The sequence below is a fragment of the Quercus robur genome, chromosome 4 (genome assembly GCF_932294415.1).
Source record: "Quercus robur chromosome 4, dhQueRobu3.1, whole genome shotgun sequence".
Taxonomy (NCBI): domain Eukaryota; kingdom Viridiplantae; phylum Streptophyta; class Magnoliopsida; order Fagales; family Fagaceae; genus Quercus; species Quercus robur.
In genome coordinates, this window is record NC_065537.1 from 5442895 (window position 1) to 5470461 (window position 27567).

Genomic DNA, 27567 nt, shown 5'->3' on the forward strand with positions numbered 1-27567 from the left:
ACTATTTGAATTTTCAATTGGTATCAGAGCGGGTACACTTATTGTGGTTTAATTACCTAAGTGTGATCCTTGACCCATTGTGTTTATTTGCCATAGATTGTGTTTTGTATGCCTCTTTGTATGATTTGATTGGTGATGAATGTAACATGCCACGTGTTTGTGAAAATGCCTCTATGAGTGTTAATCCTCATAAGTGTGATGACATGTTATTTGAATCTATGGGTGTTGTTGACAAACTCTTGAAGAAAAATGCTAAGAAGTTTCAAAAGAATTTAAGCAAATTATTTTGTGAAAATGATGATTTGATTGCTAAGCTCAATGAATCCAACAAATTGGTTGAAAAATATAAAAAACTTGCTGAAATTTCTCTTGAAAAGCTGAAAGAGTTTGAATGTTTGAATATGGATTTGGATGCTAAACTTGTTTTGTCTAAAAAACTTGTTGATGAGTTAAAATGTGAAAATGGATCTCTTAAGATGCATGCCAAGTGTTTGATTGCTAAACCTACTGCTAAAAATGATGATAATATTTGTTGCAATCATGTTGTAGTACCCAATTTTGTGCCTAGTGTGTGTTCTACCTTAAAGGACAAATCGGTGTACATTCCTCCACATGCCAAGTGTTTGATTACTGAACCTACTGCTAAAAATGATGATAATATTTGTTGCTATCATGTTGTGGTACCCGATTTTGTGCCTAGTGTGTGTTCTACCTTAAAAGACAAATCGGTGTACATTCCTCGACATAAAAGAAATCGAAAGGTGGAGAGAAAGGCTGTTAAGTCAAAGCCTCCGTTTATGTCTCAACCTAAGACTTGGGATGGATCTAAGTTTGTTCCAACTTGCCACCATTGTGGTGTGATTGGTCATATAAGACCTCAATGTCATAAGTTGAAGAGAGAACAAAACCATATTGCTAGATCCCTTCCCAAAAGGCCTAGTGGACCTAAACACATTGTGTGTCATCATTGTGGTGTCTTTGGTCATCTAAGACCTCAATGCTCTAAGTTTCATGCTGTCAAAATAATTAAAAGAAAAGAAAAACTTGAGCTTCATGGAAGTTGTGCTAAAAAGAGTAAACCGGTTTTGAGTGAAAATAGCATGTTGTTAAAGAAAATATTTAATGCTCTTAACTCCTTGACTATGTGCATCTCCGGTTCTCATTCTTCCAACCCTTGTCTCGCTTCTCTTGAGACACTCATTCCAAACAATCGTTTCGTTTGGATGAGGAAGGGTTCATATGGTTGAGCTTGTGCTCTTTTTGGTCCTTGATCTAATTCTTTCGATCTTTGTAGGACCTTTCATGCATTAAATGTCATATCATCATGCATTTTGTGCATCTTGCATTTATTTGTATGCATTGTTTTGTTCTTGATCTTACTTTTATGTTTCTGCTTTGTGTGAGTAAAAAATCCAAAACTACATAAAAAGTGAAAATTTCAAAAAGTTTGATCGTATATGTTTGAGCACATATCACATGTGAGTTTGGCCTTGTACCTTTATACAAATGGTTTTGTGCATTTACGAGCTTAGCTTGTTATTTTTGCACTTATATCTTTGTGGGAAAAATCTTGACATCTTTGTGGGAAAAATCTTGACATTTTTGTGTGATTGTTGTAAATCGATCTTCAAGCTTGTCATGAATGATTAGTCAATAGTCATGTTGGTTTTGATACATGCGTAGACTTGTACTTATATCTCTTCCCACTCTTTTATTTTTATTGCTTAAAGAGCTCAATAAATGTAAATCTCAAAATGAAAAGAGATAATGAGCTGCAAAAGCCGTCGCACATACTAGTATTCGACTAGGAAAAAGGGAAATCGACTTATATGAAATTGTATGATGCCCAAAAAGCCAAAGGCTTGTTCATCAAATTGAAATATCACAAATTTCAAGTATCGATCTCAAAATGAGATGTTTTGATTCAAAATGATCAAATGTTATGAAATGTAAAGAAGCCAAATGAAAAGCTTCATCGTATGTACTCGTTTTCTTGTGGAAAGTCATATATGTTCATTTCTCTAATTGAGATAGACCTCTTAACTTAGTACTAGTTATGTATGACTTGATTGAATTGATCATTGAAGTTTCACTCTAGACTAAGGACTATTCCACATTTGATACACACACACAACACACATGTCTAATGTTCAATGATGCACGGCTTAATAAAAAAATTATATATAATTTTTTTAAAATTTTTTTTGATAATATAATTAAATATAATAACAAATAAAATGGTAAAAATATTTTAAAAATTATGGCAAGTTTTAAATTTCTAAAAGCTCTTAGTAGTAAAATTGTAATTTGTTTACACAAACACACACACACACACACACACACACACACACACATATATATATATATATATATATATATTTATATGTATGGCACTTAAAAATCTTTCCATTATACTTGCTAACTGTTAAGGCTCATTTTTGACAAGCCTAGTAAGAGGAAAGGCCCAGCAACGCGGGCAGACCAAAGTTAGCAAACAAGAAAAAGCCATTGAGCCCAAGTGGTAGGAATGAATGGCTCACAGGCTCATAAAGTGGGTCCTAAGGAAGCAAACGGGCTTGAAGGGGCTAGGAAAGAGAGAGGAAGCAAACCCATGGGCAGTATGTAGAAAAACAAGAATGGGCCACAGTAGGCCCAAAGTAATGCAAGCAAAAAATATAAGGGGCTAATGGAAGACCCATCAACCCCTAGGATGAGGTATAAAGTAATTGGATCAGGGAAGCCCAAAAGAGTTAGTAAAGACCCATGGGAAAGCAGGATTGGACAACGGCCGAGGAAGCTCAAGGAAAGCAAATGGGATAAGGATGCCCAAGAGGGAAATGGGACACAGGAGCCCGCAAACAATGTAAGAAAAGGTCTAGTGAATACACTGAGTCACTGGAGGGAAATAAAAAACAGGCCCAAAGAGGCCTAGCAGAATTGAGTCAAATAACATTATAGCAGGAATAGTAAAGTGGTACGGTAGGAAAATGCTAACAAGGCCACGGAGTGAATATAGAATAGGCCAGGGGAAGGAAGGCCCAAGATCCAACAAGGCCCAACCCCAAAAAGAAGCAAGTCATAAAGAATGGCAGATCGAAAAACAACCCACGTCATAAGAAGCCAAAAATGCACGGCAGAACGTATAAACCAATCTCCAGAACACGGTAAATGCATGAGCAGCGGGTGAACAAGGTGAAGCACGCGCAAGACTCAAGCATCACTAGCCTGTATCAAGCCAATATAGGAAGTGGTGGGTCATGGGTCAGAGGGCATGGTTTGGTGGTGGGGAGAGGGAAAAAAACCTATTCTAGGGTTCTTGCTTAGGCTTTTTTGGGGGAAATGTCCTACTAGAATGACATGCCACCCAAAAGAAGTAAGGATGAATTGAAACCACTAGGTGCATGTCATAAGAGATAGAGAGAGAGAAAGCACACACACTGTAACGAGTAGAAAAGCCACAGCAAGCAAACAAACAAACAAAATAACCTTCTTTGTTTAGTAGAGGGGAACGACATAGTTAGTACAGGTAAGTGGTGATGGCTGAACTACTGACGACTAGTAAATGGTCGACAAGGACACCCACACCAGACAAAGGCAGTTAAGGGCTAAAACAGTAAATACCAGTCACGGCGGGCTCTATAAAGGACCCCTTGCTATGCACTGGAAAGGGGATTCAAAAATCACAGTAATAGGAATTTCTAGGAAAAAACATAACACAGAAGTAAGCATTGAGAAGGAAAGGAAGTAAAACAAAAGAAAAAGAAAACTAAGAAGTAGTAAGGAGAGGAAAAGAAAAACAGAGAGTTTAGAACGGCAGGCATGCACCAATAGGTTGATTTCCTCTCTCCCTCAATAGCCTTGCTCTCTATGAAAGGCAAAAGATCTGTAGTTGGGCATGGGCCATTTAGGCCTGTTCTCTCAAAATAATTAATCTCTTCTCTGAGATTACTCGTGTTGAGGGAACGGTCATCCCTTTCTTGGTTTTAATCCTGTGTATTACTTGGCATGGTAGACTAACACTTTGATTTTGTTAACTCTGTTTATCCTTCACTTAGCTTATTCTGTGTACGGAGAGCCTTTTGTTGCTCATTTTTATTTATTGTAGTTAAAAGTAGAGACTATATTTTCTTGTATTATCCGTATTATATCTGTCTGTCATAACTTCTTTATAGCAGCTTTGCTTGCCATGGGTATGTAACCAAAGCCTGGCAGACGTGGTGTAGTTTGTGCACAAGCCGGACCAAGGTGAGGTCCAGTTGGACCGGTCCCAACTCCCTTATCTAGAAAACTCAGGCCTAGTGCAGCAGGAAGCAACCCAACATTACAAACAAGGCCCACCACTTGACATTAACGTTTAGAGTAGTAGAAATGCTAACCATATATAAATTTCTTGCATATATAACCAAAAACAAATTCCATAAATTACAAAATATAAGTATTTAGAGTTTCTAGACTGCAATGTAAATGTAAAAGTTTACCTATAAATTATTTTAATGTTACCATAAGTGAGGAAATAATCAGCATAATCAATTAAGAACACCAAATCAAAGATGAATTGCATTATCTAAAGTTTTTTGTTAAAAAAAAAAAAACATGGTATTTAAGCTATAATTGAACTACGTTAGTATCTAGACCTTCTAGGATACCACACTTAAATATTGTATTGCAATGTAAATGTAAAACATTAAATATGTAAATACATACTTGCAAGGTTGTAGGTAGAAGAAGAGAAAAATAGAGGTTGAAGGTAGAAAAATAGAGAAAAAGAATTGTATTGTAGGTATTCATTATGGATTATTTGATATATATATATATATATATATATATATTGTGAGGATGTGAGGCCTAAAAGAGTGTATTAGGCCTGGGGCCTTGTCTGAGGACATTCAATAGTCTGAGGACAGGAAAACACTAGTGTGGGAATACAAGATAGTTAATGGCAGAGGGCTCTAGTTCCAAAGGTTCCAGGAAGTGTGTCCGAGGACAACATTCACATTGGCTTAACAAGGCAGAGGTCAAACGGATTGGTCTGATGTTAGGGATAATGTTCTGGGCTATTCCGCTGGCAAAGATAAGCATCAAGAAAGGATAAGGTAAGAGGAAAGTGGAAAATATCTTAGGAAAAGCTACTACCACCACATTGAATGCTCTGTAGCTAACTCTCTGGCTGCATTTATGTGGAGATGATACCTGAACAGTGGGAGGCAGTCTTACAGCTATCTCTAAAAAATTTAGGAAGGTGCTGGTGGGAGAAAAAAAAGGATTCAACCATCCGTTCTATTCATGGAGGGCTGGGATGGAACAATGAAAATGTAATATAAGAAGGAAAAATCCCATTGGGAAGAGAGGAGGAGATTAGAGAGAGAAACACTGTAAGAACAAAGACTAGACTTGTAACCAAATTCAAAAGAGATATATATAAGAACTAATCTTCTTGGATTGTGCCGATGATGATTTTCTTAAAATAAAACTAGCTTATCTTTGCTTTCATGTCATCTGGGCCAACTATAACTGTCGTCCAACTCAAAAGAGCCTAGTTTTCTAACCTACTTTATTCTTGGGGACCAAAATCCTGTCCTTATATATATATATATATATATATATATATATATAGTTCACATTGAAGAAGTTGATATGAACAAAAAGTCTAATGTTAGTTGAATAGAATTTTATAAAAGACCTTTTTTAAGTGTACTACGTTGCTATTTTCTTTTTACTTGTAGTATTATATGTTTTTTTTTTTTTGTTTTTTTTTTTATTTATATTTGTTATTTTCTTTTTATGTGTAGTAATATAATTATAAGAGAAGAAGATAAGAAAAAAATTATGCCAATTAAAAAAAAATAAAACGTGTATTAAAAATCTGTTAGATTTTTAATATGTAAGAATATATATAATAATATATTAATCATTAATTACCATTCTATTATAATTAAAAAAAATAAAATAAAATAAAATAAAAAACGGTGTACTACTTTTTACGTGTGCTTTTGTTTTTGTTATTAAACATTTGGGTTTAAGATTTTTTTTTTTAATAAAGATTTTTTTCAACATATATATTATAATAAGAAAATGATTAGAGAAAGAATTTGGATTATAATCAAATTATGATTTTTATCAACTTAAAAAATATAGGAAAAAAAATTTATATCTATTTTTTTAAATCTAATAAAATTTATGCAATTATAACTATTTTTTAAATAATCTAAATATATTACTTGTAAGATTAATGTGTAAGATTTTTTTGTTGTTTTTTTTTTAATTAATATTTTTTTCAACTTATATATTATAATTAGTGTAAGGACTCAATTTGTAACGACCCAAAATGATATTGGGTTCGCACGTAAAAAGGTCCAAATAATATCATTTGTAGAGCGTGGGTTTGAAAGGCTAGGCCTTGGTCATCGGACGGGGGTTAGTCGTGGTGTTCATACAGAATTAAGCCGTGTTCGCTCGAGAAGTCTTTCTCCTTGAGGCGGTCTGGGAGGCTTTGGTTTTTAGCCTTTTTTCCCAACGCCCCTCTTTTTGGCGCATCAACCTTTACATTATATAACCCTTCTTGGTTGATCCTAGTCCTCCACTTGTTGATCAGGCAGGTGCCTACTTAAGTACACGTCCCATCAGCTGCCTCCCCTTGCTTTTTGTTAGTTGCGATGACTGAAGTCACCCTGTTCAGGCGTCTTTTCTCATTAATATGGTTAGGACGTTTGCAGGCGCATTTAATGCGGAGGGGACGTATCTACTCGCCTCTTCTTCAGGGGGCTTTTTAGGGGCAGCCTTCAACAAGATGTTGCTCTTCCCTTTGAAGTCTTGGAATGTCGAGGACAGGGTCATCCTCGGCTGTGCCCCCGGCATTTCGGCCTTTCCCTATTCGTCCTCGGCAAATACCTTCCTCGGCACGGGCCTTGGGCCCTAGTAGAGCGTGGGCCGGATCATAAGTTCTCTGGCCCCACAATAATCAAATTAAGATTTTTATCAACTTAGAAATTATAGGAGAAGAAAAATTATATATATAAAAAAAATTAAAAAATCTAAAAATCTTTAAAAATAATTTGCAATTTAGTGAAGCCACTTAGTACAATCACGGCTTCTAAGTCGAACTTTTATTATATAGTATATGATATGTAGGAGTAGTTACGTGTCTTTCCAATATTATTTATATGAAATCTCATCTTTAGATGACTTCGTTCTTAATCATATAACTTAATACTTTATCTTAATTTATTTAAAATTTAAGTTTTAAAATATGCTTAAGCTTTTTTTTTTTCCTATTTTAATTTAAGCATAATTTATTAGCCAATATAGACAAGTTCTTTTTCTGTAAAAAAAATAAAAAATTTTGAGTTCCAAAATGAATCTAAATATGGTTTTAAAAATTAGAATGGACCACAAAACCTAGAAAAAATATTCGGTTTCCAATTTTTTTACCGATTGAATTGATAAGTTTGATCCAGGTTTCAAAACATATAAAGTGGATTTCAATTATCTCAACTAGTAAAATCATTGATGGTTAAATAAAAAATTTGGGGTTTAATCTTTGCTTACACCAAAAATTAATTAGTATTTTGGTCTAATGATAGAATTATTATCAAAAGCAAACGTCACAAATTAAAACTAAAAAAAAATATAAAAAAGAAAGTTTAAAACGTATTCTAAAACTTTTCACTCTCTCTCTCTCGCTCTCTCTCACACACACCATAAATCACCATCCAATAAAGGGACGAAAAGCCCATAAACCCGTCTCTAACCAAACTTTTCCCACACATTCCCCAACCGTACCTCACTCTTTTTCATCTCTTTGAAGAGAAGCAAGGAGCTCTCCTGAACTGGCTGTGAAGTTCTCCAGGTCCCATTCTATTTCTTCCATTTCCTTTTGTTTGGTTGCTTAGAAAGTGGGGAATATTAGCCACGAAAATTCACACACAAAATTATTCTTCTAATCAATGAATGAAACATAGAAACTCTAATTTCAATTCTAAAAGCCCAGTGAAAGGCCCTGCTTGGTTTAAAGTTTAAATCTCTCTCTCTCTCCTTTCCTCGTATATGTCTGAAGTATAGAAACCTTTTAGTTTCATGTTTCTGTTAAGTTTAGACATTCTTGCTTTAGTCTCTGTCTTTTGCTTTTCATTATTGTTAGAAGCCAAGTTATTGGTACACTCAGAACTAGGAGAGCGGTAGAAAATTCAATAGAGAAATTTCAATGCTGGTGATGAAATTTAAAGTCTAGGCCTTTAATTCTTGCTTTGGTCATACTGTTTATAGGAGCATTTTTAATGGGTTTATGGTGGAAATACTGGTGATGAAATTTAAAGTCTAGGCCTTTAATTCTTGCTTTGGTCATTTTTTTTTTATAAGTAATTCTTGCTTTGGTCATAGTGTTTATAGGAGCATTTTTAATGGGTTTATGGTGGAATTAGAATTTGGTTTTGTTATAAGGTGGGTGGTAAAATTTTTTGGCAAGATAATGTTGTTATAGAAGTTTGTAGCTTTATTTTTTGGGGGTTATTTAATTTTGTTCCAGGTTTAAGCATGATATTGTAGCATAGAGAAACCTACATTTATTTGACATTGACATTGCCAAAAAATGAAGCTAAGCTTCATACGTGGATGTTTTCCTTCTAATTTATCAGTCTTTATTAAACCCTCTATAAGTACCAATCTTCTTCGACCTGTTTGCTTTTCTTCAATGTCATCCCCACCCACTTCTTTGAAGCCTCAAATTCCCCTCTTTCTAAGACCACCACTGCACTCAGCTTCTGTTTCTGACCTCCGAAAATGGCATGATTGGGCCAAAAATCTTGCTTCTTCAGTTGGGACAACCTTTCTAGACTCCGACAATGGTCCAGACTTGGACCTATTTTGCAGGGAGCTTAAGTGGCTCATGGAAGATGCAATTGAGGATCACACAGTGTTTTCCCAAATGGGTATTGAAAACAATCAAACAAATGTAAGATTAAGGACAGGCATAGAAGAGCTTTACAATCTGTGGAAGCAGAGGATTGAAGAGAGAAGGCCTTTTCAGTATCTAGTTGGGTGTGAGCACTGGAGGGACTTGGTGTTGAGTGTCCAAGATGGGGTTTTGATTCCGAGACCTGAGACCGAACTCATTGTTGACTTGGTGGCTGATGTCGTTTCAAATAATGCAGGATTAAGAGAGGGATTGTGGGCAGATTTAGGAACTGGAAGTGGTGCACTTGCTATTGGAATTGGGAGGATTTTGGGGAGTTGTGGAAGGGTCATTGCAACAGATTTAAGCCCTGTCGCACTGTCCGTGGCAGCTTTTAATGTGCAGAAGTATGGTCTTCAGGTTAGTGAATTTATCATTTTAATGTAATGGTTCCAATTTCAATAATTTCTCATGAAAACTCACTAACAATGATAGTGTTCATCCCACAATCCATATATTGGACCATTTTACATGTTGAAATGAAATGCAGGAAGTTTTTAATTTGCTTCTAGTAAATCATATATTCAACATAGAAAGTGAAAGATAGTCTCCAACTTTTTATTTTTATAGGTAAGATAGTCTCCAATTTTAGATCATCTATTTATTCAACATACGAGAGGATCTTTTTATAATAGAGTGGCTAAATTTTCAATTCTTGTGTACTAGGGCGTCCCTTTTTTGATATCAATAAATCTTATCACTTATCAAAAAAAAAAAAATTACTTTAGCCAGCAACTTACAAGTCCTCCATTTTTGCTCGTGAATGTACTGCTACTATATGTAATGAAATTTACTGAAAGATTATGTTTAATAAGATGGCCAAAGCCTTTACAGCATTCTTGATTCCCTTTTTAACCAAACCCTAGCCACTTATATGCCTCCTATAATAAACTGTAGCCCCAATTATCATGGCTGTAGTAATTGTGTCCTGTGTTCTTGTGGTATTAGAGGGTTCAATATCAGGAATGCAAGGGAAATCTTTGTTGATTACTTAATAGGTTTTCTTTAAATTAAATTTACTAATATGCACAACTCTCCTCATTATTTATAATCTTCAATTGCATTAACAAGTCATCATCTAAGGTTCCTAACGCAAATGCACTTACAATGGCTAAACACAGTCATTGTCCTGTCAAGGACTTTCAAAAAAATCTTGTAGGTGATCGGTAATAATTTTAACTACCAGACACCTTTTGGATAGTTTTTTTTTAAGAAACCAATGTCCAAATTAATTGGACTTCAAAAAAAAAAGAAGGGGGAATAATTTTCTTCAGTAGTTATCAAATTTGCTTTTCTTTTTCTTCCTTTTCTCCATTTCTTAGAAGGCATTCAGATGTTATAAATGAAAGTTCAAAGAATACTAAATTATTTTTCATTGGTGGGGATGATGTAAATCTGTGATGTTTATTGTTAAAACAACACCACAAATAGTCAACTGGATATGCAATGAATGCTGAGATCAATATTTCCTCTACTGTAGCTCAAAGTTCCAAATAACACCCTGCAGCTCTAAGTGCTCTCAAATTAAGAGGCATGAGAAGAAGAAAAGGCTGAAAAGAGCTTTGGCATATTTTTTCTTCTTTGGGATTGGTGGCACATTGATGCAATAATTTGCTCTTGGTTTGACAGCAATTGGAATTATAGGGAGGCTTTTGGAAATTTAAGTAACATTAGGGGATTGATTGCTCAGTTTTAAACTTTAGTGGGACAATGCAGCTCAGTTGATATGGTAAATATTTGTAATTAGCCTTTTATTTTACTATCAGAAATTAAAGAGTATTAATTTTTTAGGTTTCTTAATTTTCACTCTCATCTTTTTCCCATCTTTCCTTCCAGCAAAATAGAATATCTCTGATTTCTTTTCTTTCTTCTGCACTTTATTACAAACCACTCAGGATGTAATTGAATTAAGGCAAGGATCATGGTTCAAACCATTGAAGGATGTGGAAGGAAAACTTGCAGGTATTGTCAGTAATCCACCGTACATACCGAGTGACAATATCCCTGGGCTACAAGCTGAGGTTGGTAGACATGAACCGAGACTTGCATTAGATGGTGGTCTAAATGGCATGGATGATCTTCTCCATCTTTGCAATGGGGCTGCTTTGATGTTAAGACCTGGTGGATTTTTCATTTTTGAGGTACTGATCTTTTAATACCTAGAAGCCAGAGTTCAAAATTTTAAATGATCATACTACCTAATTTATATTATTTTTCAACATTTTCTCAATGATAATGTTATTGAAATTGCAATATCTGCAAGGTTTTTTTTTAAATTTTTTTTTATCTTTTGTGTGTTAAAATAAAAGAATTTACACTGGATTTTACTTTGAGGTTAGATTTGTAAATTACAAGAGGTTGAGCCTTAGTGCACTGGCTAGTGCCTTCCACCAAAAGCAATAGGTTGTGGGTTCGAGTCTGGGAATCAGGCCCTCCTAACAAATTTGGGGGTAAGGTTGCCTACCATGACCTCTTTTAGACCCCAAAAAAGTGGGAGTTATGTGCATTGGGTACAACCTTTTTTTGATTTGTAAATTATCAATGTTAAATTCCAGTGCTTGGATTAGCATAAGAAGGGATTTCTAACAAATTTGGAGGTAAGGCTGTCTGCTATGACCTCTTTTAGATCCCACAAAAGCAGGAGCTATGTGCATTCGGTACAACTTTTTTTTGGATTTGTAAATTATGAATGTTAAATTCCGGTGCTTGGATTAGCATAAGAAGGGATTTCAACAATCCCCAAGGAACCTGAACGCATCAATTCATAGTATCAAAGTCCCAAGTATGGACTCCATCATCAACTGTTGTAGAAATTGTACTTGTGAGAAAATGGGTGCTGCTACACACGGATTGTACATGCATTAGTGTGGGTAAAGGAATGAGATGGGAGCCTAATGCATCTATTGTTGAATGCATACTGACAGATCAGTTTAACAAAGAAATGAAGCACTCTGGTGAGTTAGGAATGGTCAAATTTGATCCATAAGCACAGGAAGGTTTTCAAATGGGAAGCCCCCTCCCAACCTTGGTTGTAGAGACTAAAACCCTCTGATACATGTCAAGAATTAGCAAACCTGATTGTAGGCCGTCATGCAAGGTAGTCACCAAAGATGATACGAGAAAAAAAGGACCTGGGTAAGGTTCTAACTTGGCTCTTTGCAAATGATACTGTCAATGTCTATATGACTTATTGGTGAAAAGGACAAGAACTTGACAGGAGACTAGGAAAGAAACAGAACTTGAGATGTTGATATGGGGATAATGAGAAGTTTAATGGGTCTGGAATCAGGATGGTTGGATGTGCTATTAGGATTCTTATATGGCTAATGCTGTTCTAAAAATACTATTAACAATGGTGTTATTATAGTGACTTTAATATCTAGTTTGGATGAGTTCTGCTGTTCTGGAACCTGACACCTCTGCCTTGAACCAATCCCCAAATTTAATTTGGTTGTGTCTTTATAGACCATATTGGAGTCCTTCATTGGGTCAAAATGGTTCAGAAACCATGTTTTTCTGGGTAATTGCTAGGTGTGCACATACCTCAACCCTTGTCCCTGTTGCATGGCTTCTAGTGGTTTCATTTATGAGGAAGTCTAAATGCTTTTCTTTTCCCTGTTGCATGGCTTCTAGTGGTTTTATATGCAAGGAAGTCTCAGTGTCATTCTTATGCTTTTCCTTTTTTGGGTGGTTTGTGTCTCTCCTTTTTGTCTATTAATGTTACATTTTCAATATCTAGGGGACACAAATTATTTAATTTTACGTTCTCCCATTTTATGCCATATGGTTTATGCTAAAGTATTTCATACTCCTTTACAATACTTGCGTTTTTTGAGCTCATTAAACATAATTTATATTTTACCCCTACTTTGGATTTCTTTTTTTGTTAAGTAATGTCAATTTAGTGAAAACAGAAAGTGTATATAGGAAGTATACAGTAAAAATAAATAAAAAACACCAATGAAAAATAGACACAAAGAGGAGAGAAAGATAAAAGCAAAGAAATTAACGGCGAATAAGAAAAGAATCAAAAACTCCATCAAAGAATATGCCTAGAAAGTATAGGATTTTGAACTCCATTCATAAAGGGTCTTCAAAAACATTAACTTAAAATTAGGCAAAGTTAACTCCTTTCCCATAAATGTAGGCCGACTCTTCTCTGTCCAAGTGCACTGCATAAGACAGGAAAGAATGGAACCCTGCACTTCCTTGAATCTACAGAATTTCAAGGCTCCTTTCCAAGACTCCAACATTGGCATAACATAACTTGGCAATTTGGTCTCGTCTGTTGTTGGTCTCTTTGCTTGCCCTCGTCTGTTGTTGGTCTCGTCTGTTGTTGGTCTCTTTGCTTGCTGGCAAGGTCACTTTGGTCGCCTCCGCAATGGAGTTATTTGGAAGGTCATTCCTCTTTGTTTGATGTGGTGCATTTGGAAGGAGAGGAATAGTAGATGCTTTGAAGACTCTGAGCGTGCTATGCCTGACCTCAAGCTTCTTTTCTTCCGAACCTTACTTGAATGGTTCTCTGTGTGGAGAAACCATCCTTTTTCTATTTTGGATTTACTTGACTTTTGTAATTTTCGTTCTTGACTTGCTCCCCCCTTATATACTTCCTGTGTGCTTGGGTGTATCTTTTTATTATCAATGAATTCTTATTACTTATCAAAAAAAAAAAATAACTTGGCAATTTGGCATCACCCAAGTGATCCTAGGCAATATAAAAAATCCACAGGCCACAAGCAATAGGACAATGTAACAGGAGATGACTTGCTGACTCACCATCAGATTTGCACAGGCAGCACCAGTCTGCTATGATAAAAACCCTCTTTCAAAGATTATCCGTCACCTATATATTCCCAAGAGCCATCTCCCAAACAAAGAATGCAATACTAGGCAGGGTTAGCATTTTCCATATGCATTTCCAAGGAAATTGGATTGGATTTAATTTACAGCCCTTACTTGAAACTCTATAATTACTTTTAACCTGGAATCCAGTCTTAGGCGATAGAAGTGAAACCAATCTACTGGGACTTGTAGGGGTTACCTTCATTGCATACAGATCATCCAAAAAATTGGGCCATAGAATCTAACTCCCAGTCTTGTGCCTCTAAGATGAAGATAGGTTTCCAATGCACCTGACCATTGACCCAATCAAAATAGTCTGAAACCAAAGCCTCTTTGTCTCTGGCAAACTTGAACAGCTCAGGGTATCTATCCTGGAAAGTTTCATTGCTATCCCAATGATACTTCCAAAACAAAACTTGGGAACCAACCCCCACCTCAAAACGAGTGTATGAAGCAAACTTCTCCCAACCCTTCCTGATATTTTTCCATGGACCTACCCCAGAAGGACCTTTTACCATTCTAGAGTACCTCTGACATCAAGTAGTACTGTACTTGCTCTATCAATAACCTTTTGCTGTTTTGCCACAATGACTTCTGTTCCAAACCATACCTCCACAGTCATTTCCCAAGCAAAGCTAGGATAGAAATCAGCAGCTTTTGAATGTCCGGTACCCCTTGGATTGGATTGCACATAGTTGACTAATAAACAAAATGGAATTTATGCTCCCCATGAAGCCCGCCCCACAGGAAGTCTGTATTTTTTCCAGCTTGTTGGCTACACTAACAGGAATGGGGAATAGGAACAAGAAATAGGTAGGGAGACTTGAAAGCGCACTCTTGATTAAAGTTAGGCTAATAGGCTTCCTCTAGATTATTTCCTTTCATTTCATTTACATTTGGTTTCACTTTTTCCTACAATGGGTGGAATATGAAATGATAGTAGAATGTATTAACTTTAAATACTCTTATTATTCTCATATCATCATTTAGTACATATAGATACATTTTGAATGGATGAAAAAAATTTCTTGTAGCCATCACTTATAAAAAAAAAAAAATAGTAATAAACATCTTATAGCATCATATGCGGAATAGACTTCTACCCGGTACAGTTTTGACAACATTGACAACATTGATTAACAGGGAATTCTTAAATTAAATTCTGTGTAAAAAAAGGGGCAAACCATGGATGCTCATAAGAAAGACTTTGCTTCTAAAATGAAAAAATGGTGTACCCCATGCACAAGACTCATTTTGTGGTCTAGGAGAGGTAATTGGTAGGTAACCTTATCCCCAATTTCAAAGAGGCTAATTTCTAGACTCAAACTCATGATTCATTGCTCGGGGTAGATGGCACTTACCACTGCATCAAGGTTTGACATCTCTTGCTTCTTGTCATGAAATGAGCTATAAATCACACCGTGTTTAATCAAAGAACCAACTGTTTTGCTATGATAATTCTTTCAAGTAGGACGAGTACATGAAAAGGCAAAAATTCTGATACAAAGTTGAATTCCTTTTCTTTTTTTGGGTCTTGTTCTCTTCCTTTGAGTCAGTAAACTTGATGTGTGTTTTATCATATATTTCCATATACTGCACATATAATTCATACCGTTGCCTTTTCCTATGAATTATGCAGGCATAGAAGTAGTAAAGAATTTGAAGTAAAGACTGTCATGAGGAAAGAATACAATTCCTCCATTTCAACTCCCCTTCCACCCTAACCCCAAAACATTGCACAAGCAGAAATGTTTTCTCATTGTCAATATGAACTCTTAAATATTTTAGTTGGATATGACTAAGTAACACTGTAATGAATATTTTATAATGTTTTTGTGCGTGTCCGTATATATATACATATATTGTCAACATATAATTTATAAAACTCATACCTATAATATGGTTGTGACTTAACCATTCACCCTTATTTCTAAGGAAAGACGCCATTTGATCCAAAGATTATTGATATCGCATCCTTATATTTATTTCATTACATTCATATCTTATGCAAAGCCACACGTGACAATCTTTTCTCATGGATTCTTGATTTGTTTTACCCTACTCAATATCAGCTATTTCTAGGCTTTTGACCCCAACATAATTAAATCAGATGTGAAGTCACCAATTTTTTACTTAATTCTTACTCTTAGAAGTGCTTAGCTGTGGATTCGTGTTATAAAAGTTCATGGTTATTCTTGATCTAATCTATTACTTGTATTTATTTTCATTCTTTCCCATCTTTGTAGACAAATGGTGAGAAGCAGTGCAAGTGTCTTGCAAAGTACATTGAAAATGACATTAGAGGGAGCTTCCACAGTTTGGACATAGTATCTGATTTTGCTGGCATTCAAAGATTTCTAACTGGATTCCATCAATGACCAATTTGATTTGTGCATGATCTTGTATATCAGCCATCAACTAGGAAACAAGGAGAGGAGGAAAGAAATCCTGGAAGCTCTACCATTGATTTTCGGCTACTGTGTTTGAGGCTTTATTTTTTGGGGAGGCGGTGGGGGGGTGGAATTATTTGTTGAAACTCTATCAAGTGACCAAAAAAGGGAAAACATAAATGTTGTAACCTTGGGCGTTGACTCGGGTGGTATAGAGGTAGATAAATATGCTTTGTTTATTAGCAATGTGATATCAATACAATAATTGGAAGCTTATCCTATTGACTTATACATTTCCTGTCTCACTATCTCAAGAAAATTGAAATCAAGAAACTTCTCCAATCCAAACATTTCTGTTTTGGATGAATGAGTTAGATATACAGAAGCAAAATCACAAAACATGCAGCATTCAAATGCAAATACAATCTTAACCACATCAACCAAACAACTAATAAAAGCATATTCAATAAAAAGGACATGGTTTAGGATAGAATTACTGATATGAATATGTTCCCTAGTTATTACTTGATTTTATTGAACTCTCAGCATTCCTTTTTAGCCAAGTTTGACAAATTGTGGCTTCCCATGCAGTCTGCAGATAATGTCACAGTAGTACTCAGTCTTCTCTTTCTAAGGAACTAAACACCCAACTGGATTATATAATCACATTTTCTTACATCCAGCAACAACCACTTCCACTAATTATTTATGGGAATTGATGAGGGAAATGTTATAAATCATCCCACAAGTTGAATCCTAGAGGCAAAATATAACCAGCTTGGGCTTGTAAACAAAGCTGTGTTTTATGCTACTTGTTATATACATGAACGGAAAATAAGGCCTGGTTGTTTAGCTGACATGGCTAGGGAAATGCATACATTGACTAATATTCCCTCTTAGTCTTTTCTAATGCAGTTTCTTTATTTCCACTTTTCATTATGTTAGTGACAACTGATAAGGACCACAGCATGAAAAAGCAAATATATGTATTTGATGGTAGACATAACCAAAAACAAAATGCAATAGAACTCAGGTAGTAAAAGAGAAATGATGAATATCTATAAACCTAAATAGCATTCAAAATGTACGTACAAAACCCAATCCACTTGTATTTATAAAAAATTACTAGAGAACCCATCTTAAATTCACTTCACTCAAGCTATAGGTTCCCTAAACTGAAATCAAATCAAGAGCTCGCATATTTCTCAGTCCAAGCTCGAGCAGTAGTCTCATACTTGGCTTTGTCGGTCTTGTACATATGAGCAATCTCGGGGACAAGAGGATCATCCGGGTTTGGATCTGTCAGTAGTGAGCATATCGACAACAGCACCTGCAACAAATTATTGTATTGATCAAACAATTTTTATCTTGAGTGAGGCACTAACTTATGCTTATATATTTATTACTTTTAACACTGCCAAAGTGAATGACCAAGACCACTCACAAAAGTTAAAGAACTAATGAATTACATTAAAATGATACCTTAGATATTGTAAGGGCAGGGCTCCATTGTTCTTTAAGAATGTCAAGGCAAATGCTTCCATTGTTGTTGATGTTAGGGTGGAAAACTTTTGTTGTAAATGAAACCTGCCAAATCACAATTAAGTTTGTAAATTGAACTGTATCCCCTTGACCAGAACTGAAAGAACAGTCTGTAATTTCGATAAACAATGCAACTTGAGCAAACCTTTTAAATTCAAGGTATATAATATTTATATGTCAATTCATGGAGACAATTTTAGTAATTTGTTTTTTCATTCTTTTTTTCTCTTTTGAGATGGACATCTCCATGAAAGCACATACATATGTATATTTCTGTGTATATTACAGCTTTTTCATAAAGTCTCCATTTTCAACCAGTTTTGATTGGAAAGCATATTCACAAATAAACTGGGAGAACTAAAGGGTGGAAGATGTCTTAGAAAAACAAAAGAGAAAAACCATGAATTCAGACTGTTCACATTGTATTTTGACCTCCTGGTAGTATCAATGAGACAATGACCATGGTGTCAACACAATCAAAGGAATGCCACATATATAATCATAACATTCTAAATTGAAAATTAAAGTTCTATTGTGTTCTATCAATGAACAGATAAAAAGCTTGATTACAGGAAGGATAAAGATTATGCTCTACTTGATCTATCTCTTATCATAATTAATTTACATCTTTCAAAGTAGAGTTACAATTAACTAGTTCAAAGGTTAAGGTACATCCAAACAAGAAGACATACGAATTGACGGGGACAGATACACCTTAAGAATTCTACAAGCATACAAAAAGATTTAGTCATTACCTTTGGTGGCTTAAATGGGTAATCTGGTGGGAAGTGTATGTTAACCAAAAACACACCCCCATCATAAGGACTGTCTTGTGGACCAATTATTGTTGCTTGCCAATGAAACATGTCTTCTCCAATGGGACCTAAAAACATGTGAAACTTAGATCTTGTAAATCAAAAACATTATAATTATTAGCCAAATTTATAAAAGTCCTTCAATGTAACTAAGTCAGCTTGTTTTTGTGAAAAAAAAAAAGAGTCAATTTTGCTGGTGTTTTGGCATGTATTCACAATATGCTTAACTCTGACAGTGATGAAAACAGAAGCGTGGAGCCTCAACATTTACCACAAACCAAGAAAATATTTGAGTACTCCATTAAGTAGATTAACAGATAAATTCCTTCAGCACTCGGAAAGAAAAAGTGGCAATCAAAGTAGTTCTGTAATGCAAATCTAACCAATATTTGACTTCCAAAAATTTTCCACTAAGGCTACATAAGAAGGTAGACTGTTATAAATCCAGAAAGAAGTAACATTATTGACAATGTATAACTAACACTGTATATGCAGATAAATCTTGAGAAATATAATTACAGACAATGCAAAGACAAAGTTTTATAACAAGGATATTATTAAAGTTATACATTGTCAAGTGTATAACATATGGTAACATAGTAAGAAAGAATGTCATAAGGGAAAACAATGAGAAAGTTTGGCAACAAACCAGCACTGCAAGAAACTGGAGGATCCCTCTTCAAATCCTTTAATTCCTTAAGAATACGTTTTGTAGCCATCACAGAATCTGTATATTTAAACACACAACAGCATGACAACATGAGTAAAATATGTTACCAATTCTCATAAGATTACTCAATAAATGGAGAAAAACAAAACCAGAAGTAAAAGGATCGGATAGTAAAAACAAAACCAGAAGTAAAAGGATCGGATAATGGAAATATATAGAACATGTTCTCAAATGGTTAGGTGTAAAATCAGCAAGACTATTATAAGCATATAAAACCAAAATCATCAATAAAGGTGAAAGCCGGGCACAATTACACTGAGTAATATCTTTTGACAAAGAACAGATATATGAAGTGATGAACAACAACAATGTAATTGTAAATCTATAATAAATCCACTAACTTAGATAGGTAAAAATCAAATGATTATCTATTGTTATAAGATATAGTAGGTGCATTTTATTAAAATATGTATGTATTGATTGTATTCCTTCCAGATCTATTTTTTGTATTAATGTCAATACCTCACCCCCCCATAGTGCTAATGAGCTATATTATTACAACAAAGAAAGTCTCAATTGAGCTATAACCAATAGCTACTACCTAACTTTAAAGCCATTCTACATATATTCATATATCTTCTACAACCAAACTTTTATAAAGTTTTCCAACTTCAATTGATTATCTATTATACATAAGAACGCCTGTGGAATCTAACTCAGCACATCATCATTAAAAACTGAAATCCTAATAAAAACACCAATGCATCTGTTAAAGTGCAGACATCTTCAAAGGAAATCAGAAAATAAATTTCCTGGTCTAGAATCTGAAGGTTACATGCATACAAATTTGACCTAAACAAATATGCTAAATTCCCTTTATATCCGTGCCTATTGCCCCCAAGCAATCAATTCCACACTCAAAATTATTAGCATATATTCAAGTGCATATATAAATCCACATAAACTGTGCAAAACAAACTTCAAATTTGTTGGGCCAATCAATGTCATCCTTATCAGACAATTAGATTGAATAGAGAACACCATGACCCTCAAATTTTGATCACATCAAGAACCAGAAACTGCAGTACTTCAGTTCAAACCTGGACATCAAAAAATCACAAGCAATCACACCAAAAAAAAGAAAAAAAGAAAAACTCTTTTTACAATTTCAAGACGACCCACTAAACTCAAAAGTAAGGATTTTTTGTTTTGTTTTTTGTACAGCCAAAGTTAATTTAGTACCTCAACATACTCGCAAATAATTAATTAATCCTATGTATATATCATAAAAAACAATACTTTTTTTCAAAATTAGGAACCAAAACTTTGTTAACATAGTTCCGAGGATTAAAAAGGGACTCCTAGAAGAGAATAGTACCAGTGAAAAAAAAAAAACAAACAAACAATTCATGGGAGAAAAGAAGAAGTTTTCTAAGAATTTGTAGAGAAAATATTTGAAGTCAAAACAAACAGAAGACAAATTACAAAGTGTCAAGAAGTAAATCTTTAACATCAAGTTCAAGGTCCACCCAGTAAACCTATGGCCATAGAGTAAGAGAAAAAGGCCACGAATACGTATATAAGCAACCAAACAGCCAACCCCATAAACCCTAATAGTCTAAACGAAACAAGTATATGCAGAGAATATGGAGAAAGACTGTAGAGAGAGTATGTAAAAGTGGGTATATACATACATTGGGACTTGAAGCCTTGAACTGAATGAGTGTGAGAGTTTGTGCCAAGGAAGATCTGGTACAAAGCTCAAAGTTATGGAGTTCTAGGGTTTGGACCAACGTGCTTTTTATAGACTTTATAAATTCCTAGTAGTACTAGTAGTATTAGAGGTCGGCTTGATAAGTTTTTGACAAGGACGAATATAACCCCAAGAATTCTAGAAGTTACTAGTTTTTTTCTTTTTTCCACTCTATATTTAAAAGTTCCTTATGGCTTTTAATTATGGAGAGGTTTGGGGATTGTAACACGTGTCTATGTCAGTATCCAACCGAGTCCAGTGCATTGGAAGTACTGGACCTAATCCAAATCCTTAATTATGTAAAGAGGTTGATTTGGTTTGAATGTAATTAATTAATTATTATTGGCCTAAATTTCAAATTTTACTCTAAAATTTAAATGTATTTGGATTTTATACTATGAAAGGATTTTGATTTCACCTTCTTAAGTTAGAATAATGTTAGACATACAAACTATTTTACAAAAAATTTTACAAACAGCTGATGTGGTGAGTAATTATTAGTAAATGAAAAAGTAATATTAATGATGGGTCTAGATGAAAACTAATAAAAAGTTGGTCACATCAACATTCTGTAAAAATGTTGTAAAATAGTGTATGGTTGTAGCATTACTCCTTAAATTATATTATGTTTGCATAAGCAGTCTTTTTGTCTATATTTTCCACTAAATGTTACATAGGCTTGCCACACATGTTTAATTCGTTCAAAAAATTGATGTCATGACATTTTTGTTTCTTAAAAATTTTAAAATATGTTTTAAATATAATGATGTGACATTATTTTATTGGACGAATTAAATACACGCGGAAAACTTATTTGGCACTTAACAAAAATTATGATTAGAGGGGCTGTTAAATGTTAATGCAAACGAAATATAACTTTAGAAGGTAAAATCTAAATTCAGAAATTTTAGAGTATAAAATCCAAATAATCCCAAACTTTAATGATATAATTTGCAATTTACTTTTAATTATTTCTCTTTGCTGATGCCTTGGCAAAGAGAGTTAAATTTTGTTCTTTTTTAACTGTTTGGATGAAATCTATTCTTCCAGATATCAGTGCTTTTGTTTTGGCAGATAATACCATTTCTTGATTATTAATAAGTGTATTGGAACGAATTCTCAAAAAAAAAAAAAAAAAACTATATATATAATAATAGGTGAAACTAAGAGAAACTCAAATTAAAATTCCAAATTAGAGTTCCAATTTTACGCCATGTGTCCCAAATTATTTATTATTAAAGAGTTTTATTTCTTAATTTTAGAATCAAATGTGAGATCACATTATAAATATTTATATAAGTGAATTATTAAGTATAAAAACTAAAGAGTCTAGAATAAACGAATCGTAAAAAAAATAAAATAAAAGTGCTTCACAATAATTTTTTTTTTAAAAAACCATAGACAATTTACATTTTATACCTAATAATATCCTTACAAAATTTTTTAAAGAGTTAACAAAATATAAAAATGACTACTAATAGTGTGGGGGCCGGTTAATCAATAAATATTAAAACCGTATTAACTGGACCTGTGGCTCATCCGAGGACGTTAAACCATCCGAGGAGACCAATATAAGATTATAAGGGGAACCAAATGAAAAAAAGGAGTAGATATCACATGAGATGGGTCTAGTATGCGTCCGAGGACAAAATCCTTCTCGGCAGTATGTGTCCGAGGATGATCCGAACGCCGTATTGTCATAAACACACTTCGAAGTTGCATTACCACAAAAGGTGAGACATGAGACCAAGGGTAAGAAAGAAAAGATAAACAAATATCTTTGACAACAGCTGCCTCCACATTAATTATCTCTCAACCAACTCTCTGACCGCATTAATGTGAAGGTGATGCCTGAATAGTGATGAAGCAGCCTTACAGCTGCTAGTTGGAGGTTCCAGAAGGTGTTGGATGGGACAGGAAGGGATCCCCTGAACCCAACCTACACGTGTGTGGTGAAGATGACACCAGGAGGACAGTATATAACATGGAAGAATGCACCAAAAAGAAGGATCGAAACTTCTAAACAAGTGACGCCTAGAGGAAAACCTTATGAAATAAAGAACTTATCTTGTTTAATGGAGAAATTAATCGTAATATTTGTGTTAATCCATCTAAAAACGTTAAGTTTAATCGTTTTTCTTTTGAAGTTAATCTAGTTCTTTTATATCCACGCTCTACAAATTTATTGTTTAGGCCTTTAGCGTTTGAACCCAATACGAGTTTGGGATCGTTATAAATTGAGTCCTTACAATTGACGCCGTCTGTGGAGAGAGCTTGATTTAGATTAAAAGAAATCCGGTACAACGTTCATGATGGAGGAAGCAGGTCCACATCACTACGCAGCAGGACCACATCAGGTAGATGCCAATCTACACCAAGCAGAGTCAAAAGGCTCCCAGCATGGTAATCCGCACCGAAGTCCTGAACGGAGAGAAGGCCGTGAGGGGAGTGTGCGCACAACTCATACCACCAAAAGTCGCTTTCGTGGGAAGAGTCATGTTTCCCATGCAAAAAATGACAGGAACCTGCAACGTGAGATTGACTAGTTGAAAAGAGAGTTGCGCCATGCCCGGCGGGAACGTTCCCCACCTTACTCTGAACCATCATCCGAGGAGATGGATGGAGCTAGTTATAGGCGGAGATCCAGAACTCCGCCTAGTGAGACTTTTTCCTATGAAGAGGAGCACAGCCATCGACATAGGTACAAAAGCCTGCCTAGCAGGGGCTTGAGGAACAACGCCATGAACAAAGCGTTAAGCCAAGTCTCCAAATCACCCTTCACAAGGAATATAGAAGATGCGATTCTTCCTCGGCGATTCCACCAGCCTACATTCACCCTTTATGATGGCCGGTCAGACCCAGTAGAACACGTTAGCCATTTTAGCCAAAAGATGGCTATCTACTCTAGGGATGAGGCCTTGATGTGCAAGGTCTTTCTATCAAGTTTGGGTCCGGTGGCGATGAGATGGTTTAACGGTTTAAGGGCCAACTCTATTAAGTCCTTTAAAAAGCTTACCCGGGCTTTTGGCGCTCGATTTATCACTTGCAGTAGGGTTCCTCAGCCTTTGGGATCCTTGCTGTCTATGTCCATGCGAGAGAGCGAAACTCTCAAAACTTATTCAGATAGATACTGGGAAATGTTTAATGAAATAGAGGGAGAGCATGATAATGTGGCCATAAGTACTTTCAAGGCTGGTCTTCCAGCCGAGCATGATTTAAGGAAATCTCTAACTGGTAAACCTGTTACCAGTGTACACCAATTGATGGATAGGATTGACAAGTACAGAAGAGTAGAAGAAGACCAACTTCAAGGAAAATGAAAGGCTAAGGTAATCCCTCAGGAGAGGAGGGATTTCAGGTCGGACCATTACAATAGTAACCGACCTCGGAAAGACTTCATTGGGCAATCAGGTTCTGCTGATACCTAGGTGGTTAATGTAGTGTTTCGGGAGCCAGTACAGCAGGTATTGGAGAAGATAAAGAATGAGCCATTTTTTAAATGACCGAACAAGATGGTAGGAGAACCTAAGAGATGCAACCCGAACCTTTATTGTCACTATCATCAGGATCATGGGCACACGACGGAGGATTGCAGAAATTTATGAGACCATTTGAAACAGCTGGTCCGAGAGGGGAAATTGAAGCAACTCTTGCATCATTCTAATGGTAGGTAGGCCAGGTAGGCTCAGAGATGCGTGGGGACGCTTCTTCAAGACTCCCCCTAGGCACGATTAACGTTATTTTTACTGCCCCAGGGAGGATTGGATCTTGTCCTTCCAAGGTACTGTCGGTGTTTCGACCTCCGGCCGAGGATCATTGCCAAGCATCAAAAAGAGCCAGGGTGGGCATCCCCCCGATTTTAGGCTTTTCGAATAAGGACAAGGTTGGAACCATACAGCCCCATGATGATGCTCTGGTGGTCACGTTGAGAATTGGTGGGTACGATGTAAAAAGGGTGATGATTGATCAAGGTAGTGCTGTTGATATAATGTACACAGATTTGTATAAGGGGATAGGATTGAAGCCTGAGGACCTAGCAGCCTACAGTTCCTCTCTGGTGAGTTTTGAGGGAAGGATGGTCGTTCCAAAAGGACAGATCAAACTACCTGTGCAAACCGGTATGGATGTGGACTTCATTGTTGTAGATGTTTTCTTTCCATACACGGCTATTATAGGCAGTGTAACGACCTAAGGAAAAGCGCTAGTCACATATGCGTTATACCTCAAAAGGACTAGTTACAATTGAGGCTCCTTGTAGTTGTTAATAAAGCCCAGTTCAACCCAATAAATACCCGATGTCGGACTCATCACACACCCACACACATCACACAATCAATCAAATTGGGGCATCACAAGCAGACCTTGGCTTCATACCCTAGGAGTAGTCTCATCTACTCTACATCAGAAAGTGAAATACCCATTTGGGGGCCAAATATTGGAGATAGTAGGAAGCCAGGTTGCAGCTTGGCAATGCCTGGTAGCATCTATACAACATCAGCCAGAGGTAGAGACCTCAGCTACCACCGATAATAGATTATAGCAATTAAAACCCCTAGCATTACCCTTAGATGGACCAGCCAACGAGGTAAAGTGTGAAGATTTGGAGAGGGTAATTGTTGCTGATGATCCGGAAAGATTTTTCCAGGTTGGGGCTAAATTGCCTTTGCAAGAGAAGGAGCGATTGCTAGAATTCCTCAGAGAAAATGTAAATGTGTTCGCATGGAGCCCATATGAAGCCCCAGGTGTAGATCCGAATTTCATTTGTCATCGACTCAACATGAATCCTTCCGTTATTCCCAAAAGACAGCCACCTCGGCGACCATCGAAAGAGCACGCCGAAACTGTCAGAAATGAGGTGGCCAAGCTCAAGCAGACTGGGGCTATCAAATAAGTTTTTTATCCTCAATGGTTAGCCAATACGGTGGTGGTAAAGAAAAAGACAGGAAAGTAGCGAGTGTGCGTGGACTTCACGGATCTCAATAAGGCTTGTTCCAAGGATCCTTTTCCCATGCCGAAGATAGACCAGTTGGTGGATGCAACCGTTGGTCATCCTTGGATAAGTGTTTTGGATGCCTTTCAAGGATACCACCAAATACTGCTAGCGTTGGATGATCAAGAAAAGACGGCATTTGTCACCCCTATTGGAAACTATCATTATCAAGTGATGCCCTTTGGTTTGAAAAATGCAGGATCTACCTATCAACGGATGATGACTAAAATGTTCGAACTGCAACTAGGCAGAAACATTGAAGTCTATATCGATGATATGGTAGTGAAGAGTAAAGTGGTGTCTGAGCATGTGGAAGATCTTACGAACATCTTTGGAATACTGAGAAAGCATAAGCTACGTCTGAATGCTTCAAAGTGTTCATTTGGTGTAGGCTCCGGGAGGTTCTTGGGATACATGGTGACTCATAGAGGAATTGAAGTGAACCCAGATCAGATTAAGGCCATCAACGATTTACAAGCACCTCGGAATCCAAAAGAGGTGCAGAAACTGACTGGAATGACAGCTGCTTTGAACCGATTTATCTCCAGGTCGGCCGAGAGGTGTCGTCCATTTTTCCTTCTACTACATAAGTGGAAAGGATTTGAATGGACCGAGGAGTGTGTTGTGGCGTTTCAGCAGTTGAAGGAGTACCTGTCCAGGCCGTCTATCATGTCTAGTCCTGAGGTGGATGAGGTGCTGTTTGCTTATCTGGCAGTTGCCCCTCATGCAGTTAGTTTTGTCTTAATACGAGAGGACAGCGGCCTCCAATGACCAGTTTATTACATAAGTAAGTCCCTTCATGAAGCCGAGGTGAGATACTTATCATTGGAAAAGGCCATCTTGGCGGTGGTCCATGCAACACGTAAACTTCCACATTACTTTCAGGCCCATACTATGGTTTTTTTAACTCAGTTACCTCTCAAGTCCATACTTAGAAGTGCAGATTATACTGGTAGAATTGCTAAGTGGGGCACAATCCTAGGTGCTTTCGACATCAAGTATATGTCTCGCACCTCTGTGAAAGGCCAAGTCCTTGCCGATCTGGTAGTTGAGTTCGCTGAGTGTCCAGAAGAAGCTAACATGAAGTAAAGTGACATGGATGAAAAATCGGTTGGTCTGATATCCACACAAGGCGGTTCCTCCTGAAGGGTATATGTGGACAGAGCAACAAACCAACGGGGGGGCAGGATTGGGGCTAGTTTTGATATCCCCTGAAGAGATCATCATTGAGAAATCCTTAAGGTTGGGATTCTCAACTACTAACAACGAAGCAGAATACGAAACTTTGTTGATGGGAATGAGTATGGTCCAGAAAATGGGTGGAAAGGTAGCAGAATTATTCTCGGATTCAAGATTGGTAGTCAGCCAAGTGAAAGGAGAACTGGAAGCCCGAGATCCAAGAATGTAGGGGTATTTGAGTCAAGTTAGGCGTATGCAAACGAAATTTGAATCTTTCGTCTTGTCGCATATCCCCCGAGGTGAAAATACCCATGCCGATTCCCTGGCAACCCTTGCCACCTCTTCAACACGGAATTTTCCTCGGGTAATAATCGTTGAAGATTTGTATACACCCACCCCACCAGAAAAGGACGTACGTCAGGTTCATCAAGTCAATCTA

The 27567-nt window shown here is 36.2% G+C and overlaps 3 protein-coding genes across 3 annotated transcripts; 2 read left to right on the forward strand and 1 right to left on the reverse strand.

Moving 5' to 3' along the window:
• The first annotated feature begins 7694 nt into the window (after positions 1–7694).
• LOC126720407 (uncharacterized) lies at positions 7695–16481 on the forward strand. The gene is made up of 3 exons (XM_050422852.1): positions 7695–9307; positions 10843–11088; positions 16036–16481. The coding sequence occupies exons 1-3, from the start codon at positions 8585–8587 to the stop codon at positions 16165–16167; spliced, it is 1101 nt and encodes a 366-aa protein (XP_050278809.1). The 5' UTR covers positions 7695–8584; the 3' UTR covers positions 16168–16481.
• A 735-nt stretch (positions 16482–17216) lies between these two features.
• On the reverse strand, positions 17217–21062 carry LOC126720409 (ubiquitin-conjugating enzyme E2-17 kDa-like). The gene is made up of 5 exons (XM_050422853.1): positions 20901–21062; positions 19186–19263; positions 18477–18604; positions 17662–17766; positions 17217–17509 (listed from the first exon to the last, which is right to left on the reverse strand). The coding sequence occupies exons 2-5, from the start codon at positions 19253–19255 to the stop codon at positions 17366–17368; spliced, it is 447 nt and encodes a 148-aa protein (XP_050278810.1). The 5' UTR covers positions 19256–19263; positions 20901–21062; the 3' UTR covers positions 17217–17365.
• Positions 21063–23574: 2512 nt separating this feature from the next.
• Positions 23575–24279, forward strand: LOC126721241 (uncharacterized). The gene has a single exon (XM_050424293.1). It carries the CDS (start codon positions 23575–23577, stop codon positions 24277–24279), a length of 705 nt encoding a protein of 234 aa, XP_050280250.1.
• Positions 24280–27567: the final 3288 nt, after the last annotated feature.

What these genes read in the sequence shown, in the direction of transcription:
- LOC126721241 (XM_050424293.1), top strand. Translation starts at nt 23,575, where the DNA reads ATGGATGGAGCTAGTTATAGGCGGAGATCCAGAACTCCGCCTAGTGAG.
- LOC126720407 (XM_050422852.1), top strand. Translation starts at nt 8,585, where the DNA reads ATGAAGCTAAGCTTCATACGTGGATGTTTTCCTTCTAATTTATCAGTC. An exon ending in TGCAGAAGTATGGTCTTCAG is followed by an intron (nt 9,308 to 10,842) that starts GTTAGTGAATTT and finishes CAAACCACTCAG; the next exon opens with GATGTAATTGAATTAAGGCA. An exon ending in GTGGATTTTTCATTTTTGAG is followed by an intron (nt 11,089 to 16,035) that starts GTACTGATCTTT and finishes CCATCTTTGTAG; the next exon opens with ACAAATGGTGAGAAGCAGTG.
- LOC126720409 (XM_050422853.1), bottom strand. Translation starts at nt 19,255, where the DNA reads ATGGCTACAAAACGTATTCTTAAGGAATTAAAGGATTTGAAGAGGGAT. An exon ending in TCCAGTTTCTTGCAGTGCTG is followed by an intron (nt 18,605 to 19,185) that starts GTTTGTTGCCAA and finishes ACATGTTTTTAG; the next exon opens with GTCCCATTGGAGAAGACATG. An exon ending in ACCCATTTAAGCCACCAAAG is followed by an intron (nt 17,767 to 18,476) that starts GTAATGACTAAA and finishes GTGATTTGGCAG; the next exon opens with GTTTCATTTACAACAAAAGT.